This window comes from Astyanax mexicanus, chromosome 5 (assembly GCF_023375975.1).
Source record: "Astyanax mexicanus isolate ESR-SI-001 chromosome 5, AstMex3_surface, whole genome shotgun sequence".
Taxonomy (NCBI): Eukaryota; Metazoa; Chordata; class Actinopteri; order Characiformes; family Acestrorhamphidae; genus Astyanax; species Astyanax mexicanus.
Window position 1 is genome coordinate 26,562,015 of NC_064412.1, and position 25,305 is coordinate 26,587,319.

General features: G+C 37.5%; 1 protein-coding gene and 1 long non-coding RNA gene across 3 annotated transcripts in view; one reads left to right on the plus strand and one right to left on the minus strand.

Annotated features, from left to right (window-relative positions):
- The window catches only part of ntn1a (netrin 1a), a 70,534-nt gene that overhangs the window by 12,700 nt on the left and 32,529 nt on the right, over window positions 1–25,305 (plus strand). For both annotated transcript variants that reach the window (XM_022675202.2, XM_007257186.4), the window contains exon 2: window positions 24,061–24,249. In XM_022675202.2, the coding sequence (XP_022530923.1) occupies window positions 24,061–24,249 (189 nt within the window). The remainder of the gene's footprint in view (window positions 1–24,060; window positions 24,250–25,305) is intronic.
- The window catches only part of LOC125802252 (uncharacterized), a 302,998-nt gene continuing 295,791 nt past the window's right edge, over window positions 18,099–25,305 (minus strand). The window contains exons 2-3 of the long non-coding RNA XR_007439278.1: window positions 18,702–18,806; window positions 18,099–18,433 (exon numbers count right to left, since the gene is read on the minus strand). This is a non-coding gene — a long non-coding RNA (uncharacterized LOC125802252). The remainder of the gene's footprint in view (window positions 18,434–18,701; window positions 18,807–25,305) is intronic.

A 25,305-nucleotide genomic window follows, 5' to 3' on the forward strand; every position in this document is an offset into this window, starting at 1 on the left:
TATTATAAGACGCACTATCAAAGAACGCCTATTTTCTGCTATTTTTCCATACATAGGGTGCATCGCATTATAAGGCGCGTTAAGTGACACTAGAAAGGGTGCCTATATCAAAGTGAACAGGGGTGGCGCCATGTTTCCCTTCCCCCACCGGGGGTGGTCGCTTGCCGGTGGAGCGTCTCCGTATACAAATCTAGCTCTTTCAAAGTCAAACGAGTGCTGGATATTAATCTACACAGATTCCTCTCCTGAAAACTGTTTATTTGGGTGAGTAACGTGCTTCAGTTTATTTACAGTAAGCTTAGATTTCCAGATGTCCACTAAGGCTTGCTGCACCAGCGTTAGCATAGCTATTCGCTAGCACGCTAGCTAGTCACCTAAACTAGTAAAGTTAACCCAAACTTAAACGACAGCGTTACACTGAGTAATCCTGCGTGTTCTGGTAAGACAGTGAGATATTAGCTAGCGATTCGTCCCCCGTAGCTTGTTTTAACACGGTAAACAAGCAGATTACAGGCTGATAAAACTCACCTCTGAGAGAGTTAGCGCTTAGCATCTAGCTAATGCTAGCCAGGCAAAGCAGCACAGACTTACAGGCCGATAACTCACCTCTGAACGGTGAACGCTTAGCGATTAGCATCTAACTCTAATAATACTGCTCCAGCAGTATTAAAAGTGCTAAATTTAGAAAATACTGATCTCTGAACAGTGAAAAAGCTAGCTAGCTAAGCGGTTAGCATCTAGCTAATGCTATTGCTGCTCCAGCCTCGGAGCGGCACGGCTCTGCACGGAGTGTGTGTTTACTGCTCCTTACACCTGACGGGTAAAATTTAGATAATACTGATCTCTGAACAGTGAATAAGCTAGCTAATACTATTTGCTGCTCCAGCCTCGGAGCTGCACGGCTCTGGACTCTGTATAGCACTGAAACTCTGTATAACGCTGCACGGAGTGTGTGTTTACTGCTCCTTACAACCTGACGAGTAAAATTTAGATAATACTGATCTCAGTGAATAAGCTAGCTAGCTTAGCGGTTAGCATCTAGCTAATGCTATTGCTGCTCAGCCTCGGAGCTGCACGGCTCTGGACTCTGTATAGCACTGAAACTCTCTATAACGCTGCACGGAGTGTGTGTTTACTGCTCCTTACAACCTGACGAGTAAAATCCATACAAAAGGCGCACCGTATTATAAGACGCACTGTCAATTTTTGTGAAAATTAAAAGTTTTTGAGTGCGCCTTATAGTCCGAAAAATACGGTACATCTAAAAGGGCCTCCTCCAGACCACCAGCATCAAGCATGATCACATCACCCCAGAGACGATATTACCCTGATTATTAACTGATAGAAAATTACATCTGTTTAACAGAACATTACTGTCAACCCTCGACATCTACCCCACGTGCAATATGACCCATATGCAGCTCCCTTTCCTGCTAAAGCTGTGACTTCTGCAGGAAGGGAAATACAACTCTATATAATTGCAATATAGTGAAAAATACACAGACAGAAAGTGACAAAATGCAGATAAGAGAAGATTCAGAAGGATTGTAAGAAGAAAAGTAGAAATAGGTGCAAGACATAAAGAAAAAGTAGAAAAAGGTGAATAGGTAAATAAAGAGACAAGGAAAATGAGAACAAGTTGGATGAGTAAATAAAGAGAGAAGGAAAAGAAGAAAAAGGTGTACGAGTATATGAAGAGGCAGGAGGCAAAGTAGAATTAGAGGCAGCAAAGGTAGCGGAAAGGGCGTAATTGAAGAGGCAGAGGGAAAGGTAGAAAGGGATAAAAGAGAAAATGAAGAGGCAGAAGGAGAATTAGAAGAAAGGTAGAAGAGAAAATGAAGAGCAGAAGAAAAAGTATAAAAAGGTGAAAGAGTAAATAAAGACCTAGACAAATATGCATACAAAAAGATGGGAGGATAAATGAAGAGGTAGGAAGAGAAGTGTAAGTAGAGGCAGATGGAGAAGTAGAAGAAAAGGTGGAAGAATAAATGAAGAGGCAGAAGGAAAAGTAAAAAAGGTGGAGGAGTAAATGAAGAGGAAGAAGAAGTAAAAGTAGGTGCAGAAGGAGAGGTAGAAAAATTGTTAGAACAGTAAATGAAGAGACAGAATGAGAAGTAAAAATAAAGGCAGAAGGAGAAGTTAAAGAAGTTCTATTGACTAGAGAAGGAGAAAAACAGACCAGGTGGAAGAATAAATGAAGAGGCAGATGGAGAAGTAGAACAGCAGGTGAAGGAATAAATAACAAGGTTGAGGGAGAGAGGGAGTAAAAGAAGAAAGCGATGGAGTGAAAGCATGGTTGTGCGAAAGGATCTGAAAGCTGGTTGACGCCCTTTGGTCAGACTCCGTATTTGTGGTGAAAAGCAAACAAGGAGCTTCGTGCCTCATTTAAAGCCAATTTGTCTTCATTTACTGGAGCTTGAACTGCCTCAGCTGCGGTGTTTCAGCTCAGTGGTTTGGAGCTGTGTGGGTGCGTGCAGGAGTCACACCAACACACTTCACTCAATTCAGCCACTCTATCACAATAAAGTAGAAGAACCCGACTCCATCTGCTGCAGCGCCGGGCCTGCTTTAGTCTGAGTTCATACAGGACTGACTCCTGAAGTTTAAACCTGTCTGAGTTCCTCCTGCACTCGCCGCGTACAGTGAAGTTCTGGATTAGCTCCAGCGGCGGTTATTAGCTGGGGAGCGGTAATTGGTTTATGATTAATAAAACACTGCTCAGTCTGTGGGGAAATTAACGTTATTAAAGGGAAACCTTTAGGTCAGCTCTATTAGCCAGAGCTGACCCCACTTAAAACATCTATACCAAGAGAGGAGGTCAACCTGCACCCCCAAACCACTACACAAACACACACAAACACACACTTACAAACTTGTTATATACCTTCTTGTGTAATTGATGCAGAGCTTTCAGATCTCAAACAATGCAAAAAAACAAGTTAATATTCATAAAGTTTTAAGAGTTCAGAAATCAGTATTTGGTATAATAACACTGGTTTTTGATCACAGTTCTCATGCATCTTGGCATGTTCTCTTCCACCAGTCTTACACACTGCTTTTGGATAACTTTATGCAGCTTTATGCAGCTTTTTCCATCCATAAGATGTTTCTGAAAGTAACATTATTGGACAGCAACACAATATTTGAATTAAAAACCATCTTGGAAAAAAAGTAAATGTATAGAATGTATATTGTTTACTGTATGAGTCTGTAACTATCCTGAAGAGAAGGTGTTATGGAATGTGGTGGTCTAAAAGGAAATCAGAGGAACGTCATACAGGAGTTGGAGCCCCGCCTCTTTCAAGCAGTCGTATGTTTATCCACCAGAGCGAGTTCTGTTTCCACGGGCCGGGCCAGCGGAGATACAGTATCTGCTTTCCATAGCGATGGGTGGGAAACACAGCGGGCTCGGGGCTTCAATAACAATCGGCGGGAGGAGGACGGCCCGGCTGGTGTTTAGCTTAACGACCGGGAGCGGAGAGAGCGGCTCGGAAATTACACAGTGCTTTATTACAGTTTTATTAGGGCTTTATTAGCAGGGGTCCTTTGGGCCGTGAACCGTTCGCTCAGGACAAATAAAGCAGCAGATATGCTGTGATTAGCTTAGCGCAGATCGACATCCTGTGGAGAGTGTGTCTAATGCGTTTGCAAATTGTGCCGTAATGAAATGTAACACTTTTAATAACAGGGAGAAAAGGGCCAGGCCTCGGCGAACTGTGTTAAATGGTCAGTATGGTCATTATGGAGTGTTTTATTTGTGAGCTGAGGCCTCTTATCCTGTTCGGGAATGTAATAAACCATCATCGGCGGCGTGTATTTGACGGTGTTTCCTCGGGTTTGGGCTTTGAAGTGGGATTATCTCACCTCGTGCAGCTTTATCTACGACAGGGGGCTGATAGGGCGTATCTGGAGAGATGAACTTTGACCCATAGCTTTGTTTGGGCTAGAGAAACAGTAGTGAAGGAGAACACTGATCTCTCTCTCTTTCTCTATCTCTCTCTCTGCATAACATCACCACCTGAAATTGATTTCGAGCTGAAATTAGATTTCATGGTTTGTAAATAGGGTTTTTTTTTTACAGCCACATTAGACCACTCAGCTGGAGTGAACATCATTGATGATCTGATTCCGATGGCACCTGTCAAGGTGTGGATATATTAGGCTGCAAGTGTAAAAACAAACTATGATGACTAGACAGCTCAGAGAGAACATCTCCAAAACATCGACAGGTCTTGTGGGGTGTTCCCAATATGCAGTGGTTCATATCTACTGAAAGTGCTCTGCTTGGCGACAAGGTCATGTGCACCCAAAGCTCATTGATGCTTGTGGAGTCTTGTGCAGTCTATGCACCATGGCATCAGAGCTGTTTTGGAGACTGTTGCACTGTTGTGCAGATGTGAATGTGTTGTAAGAATGCAGCTAGATTTTTACTGTCTATACCTGTTCTCAAAAACAACTCTATATTAATACAGTGTGTAAATATGATCTTCAGTGTTTCTGCACAGCGTTTAACCTTCTTTTCAAGGCCATCCTCCCTACGGGTGGCCCTGAGGGACATTAAACTCTCATTATCTCCTGTCAGGCCATAATTACCTTCTAACGACATTAAACCGAGTCTCAGTTCAGTGGCCCGTGCCATGGTCCCTCAGAGCGCTGTGCTGTTGTACAGTCTGCGATGGAGCTTGTGAAAGCCGCTTGTGGTCCAGAAGGCCCAATTTAGGTTTGATAATGACTCTCTGCAGGTGATTTTGTTGCAGTCAGGGTCAGGGAGACTCTCCTCTATACACAGATCAGGCTTTCTCAAATCCCTCTTTCTTTATTAAAGTGTAACATGTAATTTACTCATTCATCATTTTTCATGTTGTTCCTGTTGAGTTTCTTTACTGGTTACTTTATTAGAACCCCTACCTTAAGTTCCACTCACTGGTCAATTTTTTAGCAACATCTACCTTAAACTTCCCTCATTGACCACTTTATTAAAAACACCATATTTAAATTTTACTCACTGGACACTTTATTAGAAACGCCTCCCTTGACATTTCAACCACTGATCACTTTATTAGAAACCCCTCCCTTGAGCTTCTATTCACTGGCCACTTAACAAAAACACCTACATTGAATTTCCTTCACTGACCACTTTATTAGAAATACCTACCTTGAGTTTGTACTTATTGACCCTTTATTAGAAACAAACTCCAGTTTAAGACTGAATAATCATCTTTGTCACTAAACATCTCTTTGCTTATCAGCTGAATTTGGGTCAGTGGGGAAAATCTGGATTTGGAAAAACATTTTCTCCCAAACTATTGCTTTAATCTCATCAGTCTGAAAATGGCGGTATGTAGTGGTTGGTATCCTCCTGGGTTTTCAAAAATGAAAAATGCAGAGGAGTGTTGAGGGTGGGTTGGCGGGCAGGGGTTGGTGAGTGGGGTAACGGGCACTGTGGTGGATGTGGTTATGGAATTCATACAGCAACAATACTCAGGATTCATCATGGTCTCAGGCAAACAATCCTACTGCTGAATTCTATTCAACTTTAAACTCTCTGTGTTGTTATTTTTGGGTCATATGGTTTCCCCAAACAAAGTAATTGCATGCACTCTGGCTAATGTCACCCTGCAATTTCCCACAATTCACCACTGCTCAGCATACTTGAGCAATACTTTCAGGAAAAGCCATCCAGTTGTGGTATTCCTGCAGTTTGGATGGCAGCATTGGACTTTAGGGCAAATCTTTCATAAGCTCCCAATCCCACATCACACTAAAGTAAATACCTCTTACTTTAGACCCAGAACATACACTGCCTGGGCATTTTATTAGAAACACCTACCCTAAGGAGGTGGATCTATAGTCCCTGACCTCACAGCAGTAGCTTTAATAGACCGCATTTGTGGGTCTGCTGTCCATCCAAGAACAGTTCTGTGGTCAGAAACTGGCCATTATTGAAAAGTTGGAGGTTGACTAAAACACACTCTGTATTTAAAGTAAGGACAGGGTTTCTGATAAAGTGAGTACAGGGTGTATTAACGCAGTTTTCACACTTGTAGTTCATTTACCTCGCCTGGATCAGTTGATGAGGTTTGTTTACTTGAAACGATTTCCCCCTCGTTTTGGTTTGGTTTCACAAAGGTGCAAACCTAAACGCACCAAAATACCCACCAATACAAACCATGCAAGCCCCCATTCTTCTCTGATTGGTCAGAGTTGTCTGGCATGTGAGCTAGAAAGTAAATATAGCAAGAAGATTCTGTGTTCCAAACCAATTTGATTTAATACTGAACGCAGAAACTATTGTTGTGTGAAAACAGCTTAGCGTGAAGCAGCTTCTTCATAGCGGTTGTAATCATCTGAGTAATATATATGAGATTATTGCTGCACCTGAACAGCTGTTTAGCTCAAACCTGGGATGTATATTTGACAGTTGGGTCAGATCACATTCTTACCACACACAAACACTGTAGAGTGACCTCCTCTCACGGGTCTTGGTACAGTGGTTTTTGTCCAAACCCAAGTGTGTTAACTGTTTTCACACCTGCCGAAACAAACTGCACCAAGAGTACAAATGAACCAGGGTCTGTTTAAACCAGACCAAATAGTGCTGGTGTGAAACCGCCCCTAAACTTCGGTTGAAATGACTTTGGGTCAACAATAAAAGACAAGCCAATATTGACCTGGGGTTCAGATTTACTGCTTGAGGCACATTTTTAACTTACTGTGGGATGAAGGACTGTGGCACGACCCACCCAAAGGCCTGAGAGTGTTTTTTTAGCAGGACAAGTCTGAGGTCAGTTGAAATTCTTATCTGACAGTGCAGAATACTGTTATTCTTCTTCAAAACATCAGTGAGAGAAGATATTACTTTATCACCAGTTCTGCTTTTAACCATAGACTGTATATAAAGATGGACGCCGTGTCGCCGTTCAAATTCATTCAATGAAAATGAAGCCAAAATCTTCCTCCATTTTGGCGATTCGGAGACCAGAGTCTGCGCAGAAGAGACCAGAGGAGGGAGAAAGGCTGTGGAGAGCTCCTACTCATTTAAATAACCCCGCCCCTGAGGGCTGCCTCGCGGTCACAGACTGCAGAGCGGGGCGGAGCGGAGCTGACGGTCTGTTATTGGTCCCGCCCATAAGCAGCCCTTTTACCATAACCACACCTTTTTTGAATAGAGCCGAATAACGTTTTAAAAACCGAATTCTGTGGGGATATAAAAATTTGACAATATAAGCAGAGGTTACACTAGCTGTTACATTTAAATAATGGAGGTAGAATTACAGTATATTAGAAAAAAACGTGATTGAAAGTTTTCTGTTTTGCCATTGAAACCTATGGGGATGGGTGGAGTTACACAGCTTTCTGCAGCCGAACAGCAGGGGGCGCCCGACCTGAGGTGGCTTCACTTTTAAGAGATGATGCTCTGTCCAGCTATATACAGTCTATGCTTTTAACTGACTGGTAACTGAATTTTTTTCTCAACATGAAAAAATCTTATAACTGTGAGGAAACACAATTAAATCTGGTTCAGCTCACTTAAAGTAGAAATGTTCACCTACACAAATCAAATTACTTAACAGTAATGTGTTTACTCACAGCATTACACCATCTTCAAAATTGCTGATGGTATGATCCTATATGTGTGCAAAAGTGGATGCTGTTTCATTCAGCCAACCTAATGCCACACTCAACATCAGAGTAAGTAGTAATTTGATTATACAGCCTTTAGCACCGAGGCCAGGCAAGCACAATATGATATAAATTACAAAACAACACACAAGGGTAGGTAGTCTGGGGAAAAACTACACACTGATGGTCAGTGAAGGGGAGGGGGGCACACCCAGTATGCAAATAGATGGTGCCAATGAAAGAGCTGTGAGATTTAATCAAGATTACACTGCCCAAACATAAGGCATGTCAATTCATCACCCTCTCAAGCTCTAAGCTGTCAGTGGCCAATAAAATTAGTTGCAGGCATGGCTATACCAGATCCTACCTTGTTTGTGGAAGTTTGCAAATACATATAATTACAAGAAATTATAATGAAGTAACACTTATTTTGGCGGTTAAAACACTATGCATTTATATTTGGTTGTGAGACATAACAGTATAATATATTTATGTCATACCAACATTTTTCTTTATGTGAGGTCAGTGTAGTGTAGTGTAGTGATGATCATTCATCTCCTAATTTCTCTTTTCTGCGTTTAAGGTGATGTTGTTATGTTGGTTCAGCTCCTGTACAGCTTTACTGTAGATCACCAAAATATCAAAACTAAAGGTTTTCTGTATTTCTATAGTTCTTTAGGTAAAATTGTCTTAAATGTTAAACTCTGTTTACTATGTTGGCATAGTTAAGTAAATTAAACAAATTAATATGAAAAAACTGTCTTGCCTCTTCTAGAAAAAAAAATCCAGCTAATTGAAACAGAGCTGTACAATTGGCCAATTTCAAACTTCAAAAGTGTTACATAATATTAGTAAAATGCAACAGCCACTTGATTGTGAAGATGTTGTTGATACTGAAGAGCAGCTCATCACCTCCAGGCTTTGATAGCTAAGGGGATACAGGTTGCTCTGAGAGCCAGGCCTTGTTACCGCAATGTTTGAAAGTGTCCACGGAGCAACACAGCACAACTTAAAAGTCTAGAACAATAAAAGAGGATCAGCAGCAATCAAACAGCTAATGCTATTCCCTTAAAACCATAGTCTTTTACATATCTTTTCTCCGGCATCCACAAACAAGTTCTTCTTCTCTGGTTGTTTGTGTGAGCTACTTAAGCTACATTGCTTTTACTGCAGACATTATTTCACTTTGCTGAAGGCTGGGGTCAGAACATTGTACACATCTAAAACCAAGTAAAAGGAGCCTGAGTGCTGCAAGTGAGCAGTGTACTCACCGTCCAGCCTGCTGCTGTCCTCAGCGTCCCCTTCCTCACCCCAAAGTCTGAAGACTGAAGTAATTTACACGCTCCATAAATTGAACAGTAAAGTCAGCAGCAGTGAAGTGGAGCACTAAAGCAGGGTGGAGACCAGTTGAAGTCCAGCAAGGTCAGAAAATTCAGCAGGTTACACACTAATGACCAGCAGCCACCACAGAAACACCTCTACTACTGAGCAGAGGGAAGAAAAGACAATAAATCAGATTCAACCAGTTTCCCCCCTTACCCCCAATTAGTGTGACCACCCATCCCTTATAGCAGTGGTGTTCAAACTGTGGGTCACGACCTACTGGTGGGTCACAGTGTGCGGACGAAGGGGCTGCAGTATTGTGTTATGATTTGTTTTGTTGTTGTCAACTGAGGGGAGCTCAGATCGTGTTTTAAACCTGTCAAGGGAGCCACTCTGAATAGGAGTGTGTTAGCCTGTGCTAAATCATCACATAGTTAACTCTCCTCAAACCGCATGGAGATGTGAAGTAATCTGTAATGAATTTGCTTACATGCCTTCTAACACTGTATGACTCAATAGGCTTATTAATAACATAAACTGAGTAATAAAGAAGTGCTGACAGCAGTTTGTAGCAGTGTTGTTGTTAGCACATGCTAATTTGAAGCACATAAGCTTCCATGGCTAAAACTAAAGGAGTAGATATAGTTTCTCTAATTGACTACATTGTAACACTTTTAGTTTTTTTCCCAATAAATCAAAAATCATTTACACTGGAATAGCCAGTTTGCTATATTATAAACTTCACTGTGTCAACTATTAAAAAACAATGTGTTTAATAGTTTTATTAAATATGTACAGGTTGTAAAATGGATTTAGATATTGTAACTTCTCTGTTACAACCGTCCCAATCTACATATCTGTCTAAAATATGAATAATTAATCAATCGTATACTCAAAATAGAAATGATTATTTATCAATTACATTATTGTGACCGAATTATTTGTAGTATATATAAAATATATATATATATTTTTATTTATTTATATTTTATTTATTATATATGTTTTTATTATAAGTAGCCAGATCTTTTTAAAAATATTTATATTAGGTTTAGGTTTAAATCTGGTAAATTTAGTGAGCAGCTTATTTATTTTATTTTTATTGTGGGCAAATGACTGTAAATATTTTAAGGTTAAAATCCTGATGTAACATTAATGACTGTGAAGAGTTAAATGGCTGAAACAGAGCTGTAGAAGCAAGTAATACACTTTTTAAAGGAGCTAGTTTTATCTCCAGCACAAACCCAGCTCTTCGGCATTCTGTAAAGAATGTTAGATTAATAAACACAGATTCACACACTGTCCTGTGAGGCTCTAAGGATGTTTAATGTATGTTACTTAGGGACTTCATTAGTAAAAATGACTGAGAAAGTGTGTAAGGAATCTTAAATTTATTTTAAAAGGTCTATGACACAAACATTACTATAGACTCTTTTGGATTAAAAGGATATAATTGCATTATTACTACACAGTAAATTTGTGATAAATCAGCACTGTTTGTGTTAAATTTTACACTCTCAGTGTTAATTTAACACTAATAATATTGATTTAACACTGGTGGATTTACTGTGTAGACTTTTACATTATCCTTATTTTGCTGGCATAATATAATCAATAATAAAATGGCAATAATATTGTTTATCATAGTTTTTAGACAATATATTGTCCAAACAAAAATTGTTACTGTGAAAGGCCTAGTGTGTAATTTGTAAAATGCTAAATAACACTGCATAACAAAGCAAATGCTATCCTGCTGTCTGTCCATATTAGTGTGTTTATATAATATTCTGAAAGCGGTGTTGTTTTAATGAACCTTATGATCTGTTTGGGTTATAAAACAGATGGTTACGGGCACTGGACAGAATTTGCAGAAAAAAATCTAGGCTTCTAAAGCTCAATAAGAACCGCAAATGATCCCCAAACTCCCTCTATCTCCATGCTGGGCCAGTTTGGATTTACTGGACTGAACACTGTACCCCAGCGGTCATTTCCCGTAAGCGATTCACACACCCTGCCAGAATTATTCAGGGCCGAGTTCTCTTCTGCAAATACCTCAGCAGGTGACGGCTGTGTTTTAACGGGCCAGAGAGAGAACGCTGCCTAAGATAACAGTAGAGAACCCAGTGACGGACCTGCAGTCCTCAGGAACACTGAGGAAAAAATATAACCATGCAAATAATCCCCAGATCCGGATTGGGTGGAAATGGATCCTTCAGCACTAAGTCATTCCAGCACTTTTACAGCCAGCCTGGACTTTCCTATCAGCTTTGTAACACACTGTATGCTTCACTATAACAGCAATTGAGTTCTTTAATCAGAATCAGCTGTGAAATTCTTCAGTATGTAAAACTGGAAACTCCCAAGCATTACTAAACTACTTTATGTTAGATGAACATTTGTGGTCACTTTATACATTAAAATGTTTTTATTTTTTATTTAAATGAACTTAAAATAATTGAGTCTGAGTGTAAGTTCTGTTTTGGATGCCTTTCCATTGGCTCATGGCACAATCTATTTGCAAACTAGGTCCGTTAGTCAGTTACTCTAACCGTCAGTGTATAGTCATTCTCCCCAGGCTACCTTAGGTAACTTGTAGTTCATTTTGTCACATTCTCGTCCGGTTTTGCGTCTTTCTGGTCTGTCCCTGTGTTTATTTACCCTCCTCTGCACATGCCCTGTGTTTAACCCGTGTCTCCGCCCCTGCTGCTCACCTATTCGTTGTAGCTCTGCCCCCTTGTTACCTGGGCCCAGGTGCTTCCCATTTCCTGTCCTTTTCTGTGTGTAAAAATGGTTCTCCTTGTTCCTGTGTTCCTCGTCTGTGGTTGTACGTCTAACGTCAGTCAGGTTATGTGATACTCGAGTCCTCATGTACTCCATTTTTCTTTAGTTTTGGTTCCTTGTTTGTTTGTTTATTGTCTATTTTCAATAAATACTCGCAACTATGTCCTCACTCTGCGTCTCCTTCCTGCCTCCCACCTGACAAATATATAATGATTAACTGCCGGGCCTCCATGATGTAGCCTGTTAAAGCAAGTTATTATTTGCTATTTACTCTTCTTGGTTCAGTCGACAACATTCAGTGTCCTCAAATACTTATTTTAGATTTGCTTCTGAACTGTAATCAAACAAACAAATACTTTTGTATCTCATTTTTTTCATGTAGCAATTGATACCATTTGTTAAATAAATTTGCAATTTTAGTATAATAACTTTATAAGAAAGTTTAAGTTACTTTGACTCATTCAGTATCTACTATAAATTCTATATATAATACTATAACTTCTGTATATATAATTAATTGATCGGTACCTACAATGCAAGAATGTATTAATGTAAATGTAAGTTGAATAGAAGCTTGGTTCTGAGGAGGAGGAAGGTTATGTAAGTTTTGACGTGTCTGCTTGAAATTGTGATCTGACAGTCATCTCTAGATGTCTAGCAGAAACGTAAACACTGCAGCAGAGAAACATGATGAGTCCTGAAGACGTTCCTGAGCCCGAGGGCTATGACACGCCCTCCACTCATCACACACTCATCAGTCTGTCAGAGATGTAGAACGCACAACTTCGGCGACTAATTTGATGAGATAATGTGTATATAGAGGTTTAGGGGTGTAATCATAAGCCACAGACGCTTCATTTAGTCTGAGGGTCTGTCACATCAAGTGTGTGTTAAACACATTTTTATCTACAGGATTCTGATTAAATGCTTAAAAAGTGTTTCTATCTTAAATCTTTAGAGTGAAACAGATACATATCATCAAAATGTATACATTATTTTTTTGGTATCTTAAAATGTATCCAGTTACTGTTTGTGTTGTAGGATTTCAGATATCATTGAATATTAAGAATTTAGAGTACTAAGTATTTATTTTTTGAGTATTATTTTTTTGTCATGCAAAAATCTGATGTAATACAATTGTTTTTTTTTTATTGAATCAGAATTTTATGTTGAATGGACCAATAGAAATGCTCTTATTAAATTGACTTTCATTAATAATTAAGAAGTTTCCAGCAACTGTATTTGTTAATTTATTAAAAAAAAAATTATTCAATTATTGCCCTTTATCTGCTTCTTAGAGTGCAGAGTGAGTTGTAAAACCACACTTTCTGACACCTTCCATGCTAAGAGGCCCTTTTTTTTTACACATTGTGTGTTTGAAAGTCTGTGACATCATAGCTGAATACACACTTTTACTAAGCGCACCAATTAGCCCGGTACTGCACGAACAATCACCTCCCCCCCGCCACCTCAGAGTGGGGGTATTTCTGGGGGAGGTAATAGGGTGTGGGGGTTGGGTGTGTGTGATCGGGTAGTTGACCACCCCTAATGGTCATTAAAGAGGCGCTAATGTGGGAAATTGGAGGCCATTACCTCTGCTTTGTTGCTCTGCTTATAAAACCCTGCAGGAGGAAAAGCAGATTAACCTCCAGAGCTTCACTCCTCACCCACCAGCAAGAGTCAGTGAGAGAGAGGGAGCACAAGGGCTGATTTATTAATTCACTGTGTAATTAGGTAGGAAATTATGTCATTATTTTTTAATTGTATGGCAAAACCAGCATACCTCTTTTTTCCTAATGTTTTTTATTTTGGTAAACTGAAATCTGACCCCTCTGTTACTGATCTGTGGTTTGTTACTTGTGCAGAACTGCCCCGATTTAAAGCTGGATGTTTCTTCTCTTCTTTAGTAGAGAATTTTGTATTCTCTCTTTCTTTTCCTTTCTCTCACACTCACTTTCTAAATCAGTTTCTCTGATTTTGCTATTTATAGGTATATGTTTGAGTAAAATGAACGTTGTTGTTTTATTCTATAAACTACAGACAACATTTCTCCCAAATTCCAAATAAAAATATTGTCATTTAAAGAGCTTTCAGACCTCAAATAATGCAAAGAAAACAAGTTCATATTCGTAAAGTTTCAGAAAGAGTTCAGAAAGCAGTATTTGGTGGATAATCCTGATTTTTAATCACAGTTTTCATGCATCTTGTCATGTTTTCCACCAGTCTTACACACTACTTTTGAATAAAATTTATGCCACTCCTGGTGCAAAAATTCAAGCAGTTCAGCTTGGTTTGATGGACTATGATCAATTATCTTCCTCTTGATTATATTCCAGAGGTTTTCAATTTGGTCAAATCAAAGAAGCTTAATTTTTAACTAGTCTCTTATTTTTTTTCCAGAGCTGTATAATAATAATAATCTACCATATTCACCATACACAATACTTATCCTGATACACAACATCACAGTAAAATGTCATCAATACAGTCAGATCCTTAAAAACAATAGTATTTACATTTTATTTTAAATAGATGTTGTTTATATACATTGATATTATTCAAAATGTTCTGTATTTATGATAAGGATAATGATAAGGATATCCTTGATACGCTTTATAAAAGTATGTTGTTGATACAATAAGAAAATATATCATTATATAATCAGTTATTATTGTATCTCTTTATACATCAAATCAAATAAATGTAATATTTTAAGGTTATCAAACAATTGTCATAGTTTAATATTATAAAATATGTAAGATTTAATCATGCAGCAGATTTTGGCTTTATCCTTCTTGAGAGCAGGCCGGAGTGAGACGTTGCATTGAGGCATATTTTTGTGTAGTCAGTAGTGATTAATGATTCTCCACCCCTTGTTTTTTATGGTCATACATCCTAATTGCATTGTTTGATGTTGATCACGCTTTATGTGTGGTTCAGTAAATGAATTGCACAATTTGTGCCTTTTAACAATTTATTTGTTTATAAGTAATTGATCACTTTACTTTTATGAAATTTATTGCAGTTTTTTAAATAATTTTTGTAGTTATACTTGAACATATTATTTATTAATTTTAGTTTTTTTATTCTAAAACTGAGCTCAGTATGAATGTAATTTGTAATGTTATTGTTGTGTTATATGTACATTTTAGTACTGAATGTAACTGTGTGTGTGTGTGTGTGTGGATACAGTCTTGGTGACGTTGTGTTTGACAGGCTCACATTTGTCTCCAATTAGCCATTAGCCTGTTTGAGTTAGGCTTGTGTGAGTGTGTTACAGGTGTTTGTCTGAATGGAAACCAAACCCAGAGCATGCTGGGAGGAAAAATATGAGGCGAGGCCGAGTTTCAGAGAAAGCCAGTTCTTCAGATGCACCTTCTTAACCCTCACACTCAGCTCAGACCCTCATTAAAGCTCTAATTCAACCATAAATCTTTTCAGAATTTCAGAAACCACATGAGCAAATCAGTTAGAGATAAAGGAAGACTTCCACAGAGTACGAGGTTATTTGCAGAAAAATGTATTTGTTGTGATACTGTATCTATTTTCAAAAACACGGTATACATTTTCAATTACTTTATTTTTTCGCACCCTAAGGCACACTTAACATCCTTTAATTTTCCTAAAAACTTCAGTGCACACTGCACCTTATGATCCAGTGCGTGTTATGTATGAATTCTACCAGTCAGGTTGTAAGGAGCAGCAAAAAGCTACTCCGCTGAAGTACAGCGTTATACAGAAGTTTCAGTTTAGTATTGGCATTAGCCTCTAACCGCACTAAGCGATACCTTTTTTGCCGTTAAGAGGTGAGTATTATCGGCCTGTAGCCTGCTGCTAACCCCGGCTAGCACTGCTAGAGCAGCATTAGCACTACTCAGTAACTAAAGCTTTTTTTTCACCCCTGCCTTTTGAACAATCTGTCTACGCCACTGCTAACAAACATTGGATTTAGTTTGTCACCAGTCTCATCTTACAACTAGGTCCAAGGTCACCGACACCATTGCTGAGTTTGTTTTGTAGAGATATAAAGCTTGTCTTTGAGCTCTGAGCTAGAAGAATCATTTCTCACATTCAATTATTTAATGAAACTTGTTTGTAAGAGAGGTAACTGTAAGTGGAAAGAACCTTTACACTCGATGTAAACCAGAGACGCTATAAGTGAGGAAGACCACACATCGTTTGAAATATGAATGGGAGCACTTTAGCAGAAACAGCCAATCAGCTTGCTGGTTGTGCAGGGAGTGGGGGAGGGTCAGGGAAAATATCCCTGTGATGAGGAGACCTGTGCAAGCGCAATTGCCATAACATGCTGAGAAATCATATTGTTATGCATTAGTATAGCCAAATGTTATTTTAGCAGATTTAGTCTGCGATGTTAAATATGTTTCTGTACCATCAGTTTTCAGTATTTCCGTCTGTTCCTATTTAAAGAATTAGGTGGCTGGTCTGTGTGTTTGAAAGATGGCTGCATAGTGAACAGACTTTCCTATAATGTCTTTGTTGCCTTTACATTATTTTCTCCTACAAACCTGAGTCTTTATTTCCTAATTTGAAAGTGGATCTTCTATAGCATGGATTAAAGAGCTAATTGTGACATTGTAATTGTTGTGTGTGCAGCTGTGGTCTGTGGATCTGTGTGGTTCTCTGGTGTAATGTAGAGTATCACCATTTAATACCAATAGGGTGAATTGGAGCTAGCTAGCCATCCAACATCTGTACCTCACATCACTCACTTGCTCTGAATACAGTCAAATCCATCTAATCTAAAGCCTGTTTTGAAGAGTAGAGGCTATAAAGGGTAAATTAAAGGGAAATAAACTCTCAGCTAAATACACTTTACTTCAGAAGGAATGTTGGAGGGGCTGAATGTTGCAGGTGTCTTAATACTTTTGGACAAATAACGTGATTTTTTGGTGGTGTGTCCTTCAGTGAGAAGGTGAAACTGATCTCTGTTCCCTGGCCGACATCCTCGGCCTGATCAAAGCCTCAGTCTGTCGCTCCTTCCTGACTCCCTCTTTCTCCGTTCTTTAGTTTCTTTCGGGTGGGGGGTTGTTTTGGAGGTCACGCCCCCTCCAAGCAGCAGGACACAGGGTGCGGTGCTCTATGTACATGTGTGGAACTGTGTAGAAAGCTCTGTATTTTAGAATCACAGTGCTCACAGTGGTGCTCAGCTCACTGATTTCTTTAATTGACCACCAGCAAGACGAGTCCGCATCCCTGAAGGTGTGTTTATACTACACCTGTATGTGCATCCTGTCTGAGCTCACAGTTCAAACATCAGTCTGACTGGGTTCATGATCAGAAGATGTTTAGATTTGATCGTCCAACTGATGTACTGTAGAGTTCGGTATGAACTGTGATCAGTGTATATGTGTGTGTGTTTCTGTGTGTGTTGCTTGTCTACTCACAATATTTTTGTGTCTTAATTGAGCTAGAAACTTTTTGGTAAAAGTTGTTTCCATTTGGTAATTGAAGAAAAATTCAAATGTGTCCGATTTTTGCAAGATTAATAATTAAATAAATGTCTTGATATTTTATTTTGCTTAAAACCAATATCACAATTCTCACTAATAATCAAACATATTAGTTTAGATATTCATTTAGCTTCATTTATTAAACTCCTACCCAATTGAAAGTAGAGCATGGCAACTCATTGCTGCAAATATAAACAGCTATTACACACATATAAATAAATAAACAATAACACATTATTACTAAAGGGCTTTATAAAGTGTTATTTAATTATAGAGCCAGTGGCTAACACTTTTCCCTTTTTTACTCCAAAGTAAATACTGTAATGATTATGGAATACGCAAAAATTCCTAGTGGACACAGTATAATTTATAGTAGATACTAAACAGGTTACATTGGACACTGAATAATTCATAGTATATACTGAACTGTTCATAATGGACACTGAATAATTCATAGTATATACTGAACTGTTCATAATGGACACTGAATAATTCATAGTATATACTGAACTGTTCATAATGGACACTAAATAAGTCAGTAAGTACTTACTGTATGATTGAGATAGGATACTGTATAATTCCTAATTGATACAGAATAATGCATAGTAGATACTAAATAATTCATAGTACATATTGAAAAATTCATAATGGATACAGAACAATTATAGTAGATACTAAATCATTCATAATAGATACTGAACAATTCATAATAGATATAGAATAATTAATTGTAGATACTAAATCATTCTTAATAGATACAGAATACTGAATGCTGGGCAGTTCATAGTAGTAATTGTATAAGTATTAATGAACAATGAACAAATTCAAGCTGGGCACTGAATAATTCAATAATAATAGTTAATACTGAATATGATACAAATATGAACTATTGATTGCATTGGTATGTGTAGTAAGATGATATTAAATACATAAAAACTAGTGACGCAGATACATACAGATGTGGAAAGAATTGAAACTACACAGCCACTGTTACTGTAGCTTTAAGAGTTTAAGCAGGAAAAGGTCTCTGAAAGACTAAAAGACCAGATCAGAGAACAAGAACATGCACCAATTCACAAACAGCCAAACAGAACCCAGCGCTGTTTACAAACAGGCCTGAAACAGTAACAGAGCCCAGGTGAACACTGGGACGACACCGATCAGATAAAAGAGCCAGAACACAATCCCATGACCAGCGTCTGTGTCCCACTCTGCTCTCAGCCTCTGTTCTCCTGCCAGGAGGAAACACACACTTATCACAGTGACGAAAAATGAGGAACACTCACCGTCTGTCTGAAAATTCTCAGACAGAAACAAAAATCATTCTATAAAGTAGTTTATTCTCTTAATTAAGCTTCACTCTTAAACAAAACATAACTTTTGAGACATGGTAGGTTTCATCTTTGAAACTGACCACTTTATTAGAAACAACTATCTTGTGCTTCCACTCACTGGAAACTTTATTTGACACATCTTCAATGGTCACTTAGAAACACCTACCTCATAGCTCCTTTAAACAGGTCAGGACCAAAGCATTTAAATGTGTCATTAGGAGCGTTCCTTCCCATGGTATTCGGGCTTTCCCAAAGCAATTTCACTCTGGCACTGTCCGCAACAACAAACACAGCACAGTCAGAGAAAAAGAGAAAGAAAGAGAGAGTGAGAGAGACAGATGAACAAAGACTTTACATTGCGCCAATAAATGCCGAAAACCTGAAAACAAACAGTGGAAACAGGATGCAATTATAGCTGCTGTTATGAAATTTGGAACAATATCAGCACTGCATCCAGGAGATGACGGACGTGAAGTGTGTAGAGGAGCAGGAGAGCGGCGGGTGATCTCAGACAGGGCCGACAAAAGCCCCCCTTCTGCTGTTATTATGGGATTGTAAAAGTGAGATGTTGATTGTTTTGTGAAAAACAGCAATTTATCCAGAGCGATGATTTATTTCTGAAAGCCGGCATTCCTTAGTGTGTGAATCACTCAGCATCCGTGTGGTCCCGACACACTCTTAACACACTCGCCGTCATAAACACAGCGCCGCAACTGTCTCCAAGCAGTGTCTCAACATCGTGTTGGCGTGGCAGAAGGCCAGAGCTCGGAGACGCAGGGTAAACCAGCAATTAATTCACTCAGACTGCAACATTCCAGGTTCAAGTCCTGCTCAAGATCTGATTTTACCAGTTTACACCCCCTACAATCAATCATCCATTCCAGGCATGCTTCATCAATTAAACTGCTCTTACTTTTCTAAATTCTCTGCAAAACTGAACAGTTAAGATATAAACAAGTCGTTTGTGGTTTGGTGTGAAATGCTTTGTTCTGTAAAAATATACATAGAAGTCAGAATTCTTCCCAGCGGTGATAAATACAACCAGACATAAACATCTGCATCTCTAAAAGCTCCCTTACAAAACGTTTTTACACCAAATGATCATGAATAGTACTAGGCCTGTCAAGATAATTGCGTTATCGACTTATTGTACACTAAATGGACATGACCTCAATAAAACTGGGTAATCATGGTATTGTCTATTTTGTATATTTGTATGTTTTTTTCACATATAAAACAGTGAACAGTATTTAAGCCAGTCCTGCAATGACCGATGCTTCAATAACTTTGACTCCATACACACATTATCGACTGCAGTAGGTAAAGAAAAAAGTACACTACAGTTTATTTCCCATTCTATGATAAAATAAACTTTGTTGTCTATAAAAGGATATAATTGTTTTGCAATGTTATTCTGTTATCATTATATCAGTTGTATTTTTTGGTGTTAAAATTACAATAATATGGTTTACTGCAATAATTTCTGGGATGATATAACCTCCATAAAAAAAAAATATTACTCTGACAGGCCTGATAAATACACTGCTTGTGTTTTTGAGAAGTTTTTTTTAGAAGTTTTGAGAAGATTTCAGGTCTAAAAGTTTGAATCATTAAAGTGGTGTAAAAATACATGCAGCAGGGTGTTGTAAGGCAAAAAAATATTCCCCAAAAAATAAGGAGTGAGAAGGATTGAGAATGAAACTTAAAAGTATTAAATGAATAGAGTCAGACACGTCACAGGTGATGAAGCATACATGGGAGGGGGCAGGGTGGTCATGTGATGACTAAGTGAATTGTAGCTTTAAGCTGTGTGGAGTGTTTATTATTCCTAACTTCAGCTAAACTGCAACATTTAACATTTCTTTATCTTTATCAGTGACAGGAGCTGCCCTAAGATAGAGAACTGATAACACACTCTCTCTCTCTCATACATACACATATGCACATATGTATTAACTATATGGAAGCTTCTGTATGTAACAATATATATTGTAAAATATAAAATTATATTCTGAATATGTAAAATGAGAACAGTAAGAAAAAACACGCTTTTAACTATTGCACATATTGCAAAGACAATGCTAAACCTTAATTTATTTGTTTCTCTCTTTAGTGTCAGAAAAATATATATGTTTAAAATTTTTATATTATTTTATATGAGTGATCTATTCACACAACACCAGGACACACTGTATAACACACTGTATGCCAACAGCACAACCCACCAATTAGTCTTCATTCAATACTGTCATGCACACACACACACACACACACACTCACGCACACACACACACACACACACACACACACTGTACATAGCTGGCAGACAAAACTAAAGAGGCGAGAAAGACAAAACTCATCTGGGTCAGTTTTTCCTTAAGCCTCCCCCTCTTATCTCTCTCTCTGTCTCACACACACACACACACATAGACGGACACACACTGTGTCTGTAATATCTCCTAAGTGGATGTATGTGAGAACAGCTTGTTTAACCCTTTTTCATGATGAGGGCTTTCAGTCCTGCTGAGTGATTATGTGTGTGTGTGTGTGTGATTGTGTGTGTGCACACGGCATTTCTGTGGTCTGGAAGAGCCCCCATAACTCTGAACTTTTCATACACTTCAAACAGTGTGTGTCATTCTCTTCCCAACAATACAATCACACACATATCATCACAGAGTAGATACAGTGATACACTGACACACACACACACACACACACACACACAGAAAGCATGCGGGAACATTGTGTGTGTGTGTGTGGGTCTGTTATTATCTACAAAGGATGTTATTTATTCTGGATATACATTTTTTTAGACATTCATTCTGGATATTAATTTAATTAGACATTCATGTTGAATATTAATACAGTATTTTGAGTATTAATGGTATAAGAACTTCATTCCGAAAAGGTTGGTATTTGAATGTCATTCCTAATTCAAAATAGTAACATTATTTAAACGTCAATCTAAATATTAAAGTTATTAGACCTTTGTTCTTAATATTATTATTTTTTTAATTCTTTGTTATTAAAAATTCTAATATTGTTATTTTAGTATGTTATTATTAGTTATCGATTACTAGTGTATGTGTGTGTATGTGTGTGTGTGTATGCATGCATGTGCTGGAGACACAGATGTGGTCTCGTTAGTGTGTGTATCAGAGGTGTTAGTGATGAGTGTGTGGTATTACTGATATGTATAGCCGGAGGGTGTGAGTGGATCAGTGTGAGATCTGGAGCAGACAGGTTAGTTCCTCTGCAGCTCCTCAGCCTCATTAACAGCTCCGGCTCTCAGTGCTGGAAAACCCATCCTGAGCTCCAGCAGGATTAGATCCCTCAGCCCTTCTTACTGTTCGTGTATTAAAAAAATAATAATCAAAAAGATTCAATTGTTATCCATTAAACCAAGCTGAACTGCTCGAATTCTTGCAGCAGCAGTGGCATAAAGTTATCCAAAAGCAGTGTGTAAGACTGTTGGCGGAGAAGATGCATGAAAACTGTATTATGTAAAATGTATTATTATTAGTAGGAGTATTTTTTAATTATTATTGTTTTTATTATTATATATATATATATATATATATATATATATATATATTTTTTTTTTTACAATATTGCAATATTGCCCATCCCTATTTAGAGTGGTTACTGTTTTAGTGGTACATTTTCCATTATTTTCAGTTATAATTTTTACAAGCATGAGAGAAATTGTCCTTTTTATATCCTAAATAAATGTATATAGATATAAAGCTACATAACGTAAAATTATTAGCAGATGTAGCAGAGAAATTAACAGAGAAAGACAGCCAGAGTTTTAGCTTAGCAGACATACGCTAGTGGTCAGTTACCTCAGCTTGCTAATGTTAAGCTAGCTTTTTTCAGTGTGTATCTTTTAAATGGTAAAGTTTGAGTCTGTGAAGATGTAATAACTGATAACAAGCACGAGAAGTAGTGTTGAAAGCCTTCTTTCCTTCAGTTTATTTGTGTAGACTCAACTTGCCAAAATTGGGTCATTGCTGCTGTTCTGAGGTAATTCTCTGCTAGATACATTGCTAAAGCTAACTGTAATGGGAGAGAGAAACTAGCTAGTAAGAATATCATTACCAAAATAACCCAGGTTAAATCTTAATAGAGTTTGTTATCTTGTAACATTTAGTTAATTATGTAGCTAGTCAGTTTTGTGTAAGAGTAATGTTATTAGCTACATATTAGCGTTTGAGTGTGTGCCTAGCTGTATCGCTAGCAGGCTAGCGTGTGTTGGTGCACTAGCTCACCTAGCTAGCTTTGGGAAAGTTTGGCACTTCTTTTACTCTTGCCAGATTTTATGGTTCTTTTCATGCTAAAATATTAAATTTTATGATTTTTAAAAGGTTTACAAATTGAAACAACAAATAACATTTATTTACAACCCGTTTTACATTTTTGAGAATTATACAAAACATTTGTGAGAAAAAAACAATGTCTTTACTGTACAGTGTTTTATTATTTTATTTGTTGTGGTAGGGCTGTTATGAAAGCCATTTTTGTGTGGACAGTATATTGTCCCATAAATACCTATTAAAAAAACAATATTATTTTCATTTTGAGACCATTTTATGCCACTGGTTTAATGATCATTTCTTCGTTTTTTAACTGTAATAACCTTTTAATTGTTAAGAATATTCTGACATTAAGACTGACATTACAGTTTTTATTTTTTTTATAAAATAATATTTTTATATAATATTTTTATTATTGTTATTCCAAAAAACAAATAAATATGAACAAAACTGAAACCACAGTCTTTAAAGTGAACATTAAATGCAATATATTATCGTGACAGGCCCATATCTTTTAAAAATCAAATCAAATCTAATTAAAATTGCTGTTTATTGCTGATATACTATAATATGTAATTATTGTGACAGTCCTAGTTTGTAATTTGAAAAGAAATGATATTTAAACAAGTCTAGTATTTGCTGTGATAAAAATACTGCAGTCTATTACAGTATTTTGTAGTTATTTGGATTAAATGTACAGTATGCATTCTGTAAAAGTTACTAACATTTACTTTAGTCTGTACAGAAAACAGTATACAAGCCCTGTTTAAATGTATGCACACTTAAAAAAAGAAAACAACACATATATACATATATATGTCTTTGTATGATTTTTTTACATTGTTAATTTAATATTGAAGAAATTAAAGCTGTGCATGAACAGAATTGAGCAGAATTAGGTTTTAAACAAAAGAATATGTTAAATACCTTTGATTTTAACGTAGAAGTGGCCACATTTAGCTTTAATCACAGATTTGCACACTTTTGGTATTTTCTTAGTGGCTTCATGAGGTCGAGTCATATGGAATAGTTTTCTCAGCATCTTTAAGTAGTTCCTGAAGGTGCTGAAAAATACTTGACTGCTTTTCCATATGTTACAGGCCTTTTTTATTTTATTGTATCTGCACATGTTGATACTGCACACACCGATACTGCATACACCATGTTTAACAGTGCCTCTCTCTCTCTTGCTTTCTTTTTCTGCAGCCTGTAACTGTAACTTGCACGCCCGCCGCTGCCGCTTTAACATGGAGCTCTACAAGCTGTCAGGGAGGAAGAGCGGAGGAGTCTGCCTCAACTGCCGCCACAACACTGCGGGACGCCACTGCCATTACTGCAAAGAGGGCTACTATAGAGATCTGTCCAAACCCATTTCCCACAGAAAAGCCTGTAAAGGTACGGAGGTGCGGGCGGGGCATGGCAGGGTGGGGGGAAGTGGGCGCTCCTCTTTTGTTTGATTGTACTGCTTATTACTACATATTAGCTTTCTCAGAGGGTTCGAGACCGTATTCTAAGCGTTTACAGAAACACTAAATTATATCCACAGCAGAGTGTTGTGTCTGGGTACATGTTTATTGAAAGGTACTTGCAAAGTATAACTGTTGAAACTCCAAGATTACAACTGCAGTAGGAGAATTTTAGTGTGAGTCAGTGTAAAAAGATATTATTGCATTTAGCATTCCTACTGATCATTAAATTCTGACACAGTATATAGAACATTCTTATTTGTTTTACATTATATTAAAAAATAACATTGTTAAAATATGAATAAATATACTTAAAAATATCAGAAATGTTGTTCTAATAGCAATGGTAGAGACTTCATAATACATGCATACGTGTTCAATAATTTATGAAGCACTGCTTAAGAGCATTATTCTGTGAGTATGTTTGTGTTATGAAGTCCCTGTGTAGGTAGCCTTCAAATTATTTGCTGCAAGAGAAATTTGCTCAGAGATCCGAAAGACTGCACAAAAAAGTGCCTTTGGTCTTTCTTTTCTATTGATTTGACACATAAAATAACTAATAAACTAAATGGTAGTAATGTGGCTTTGTTTGTGCTCAACACTTAACGTATCGCCCTTGCCTATGTCTCCCAAAATGGGAAGAAATGTTCTGTTTGTGTTAGGTTGACCCCTAGGATGTCAGACTTAGTGCTGTTGTTAGTGTTATTATTATACAGTATATAGGTAATAATCAGCATATTGATATATAATGAAAATAATAATTTGGTGCAAATAAAATAGTTAAACAGAGGTTTACCTCACATACAGCTTTCTTATTTATTTATTCTCGAAAGAGAGACATTTTTCATGAACTTACATTAATTAGCTCTTTCATGTTTAACTCTTTGTTTAACAAAAATGTTTTGGTAAATAGTTTATTAGCATATCTTTCCTTTAACCAAACAAAATGAGTAATAATGAAATAATAACTGCAATAAATTACTTA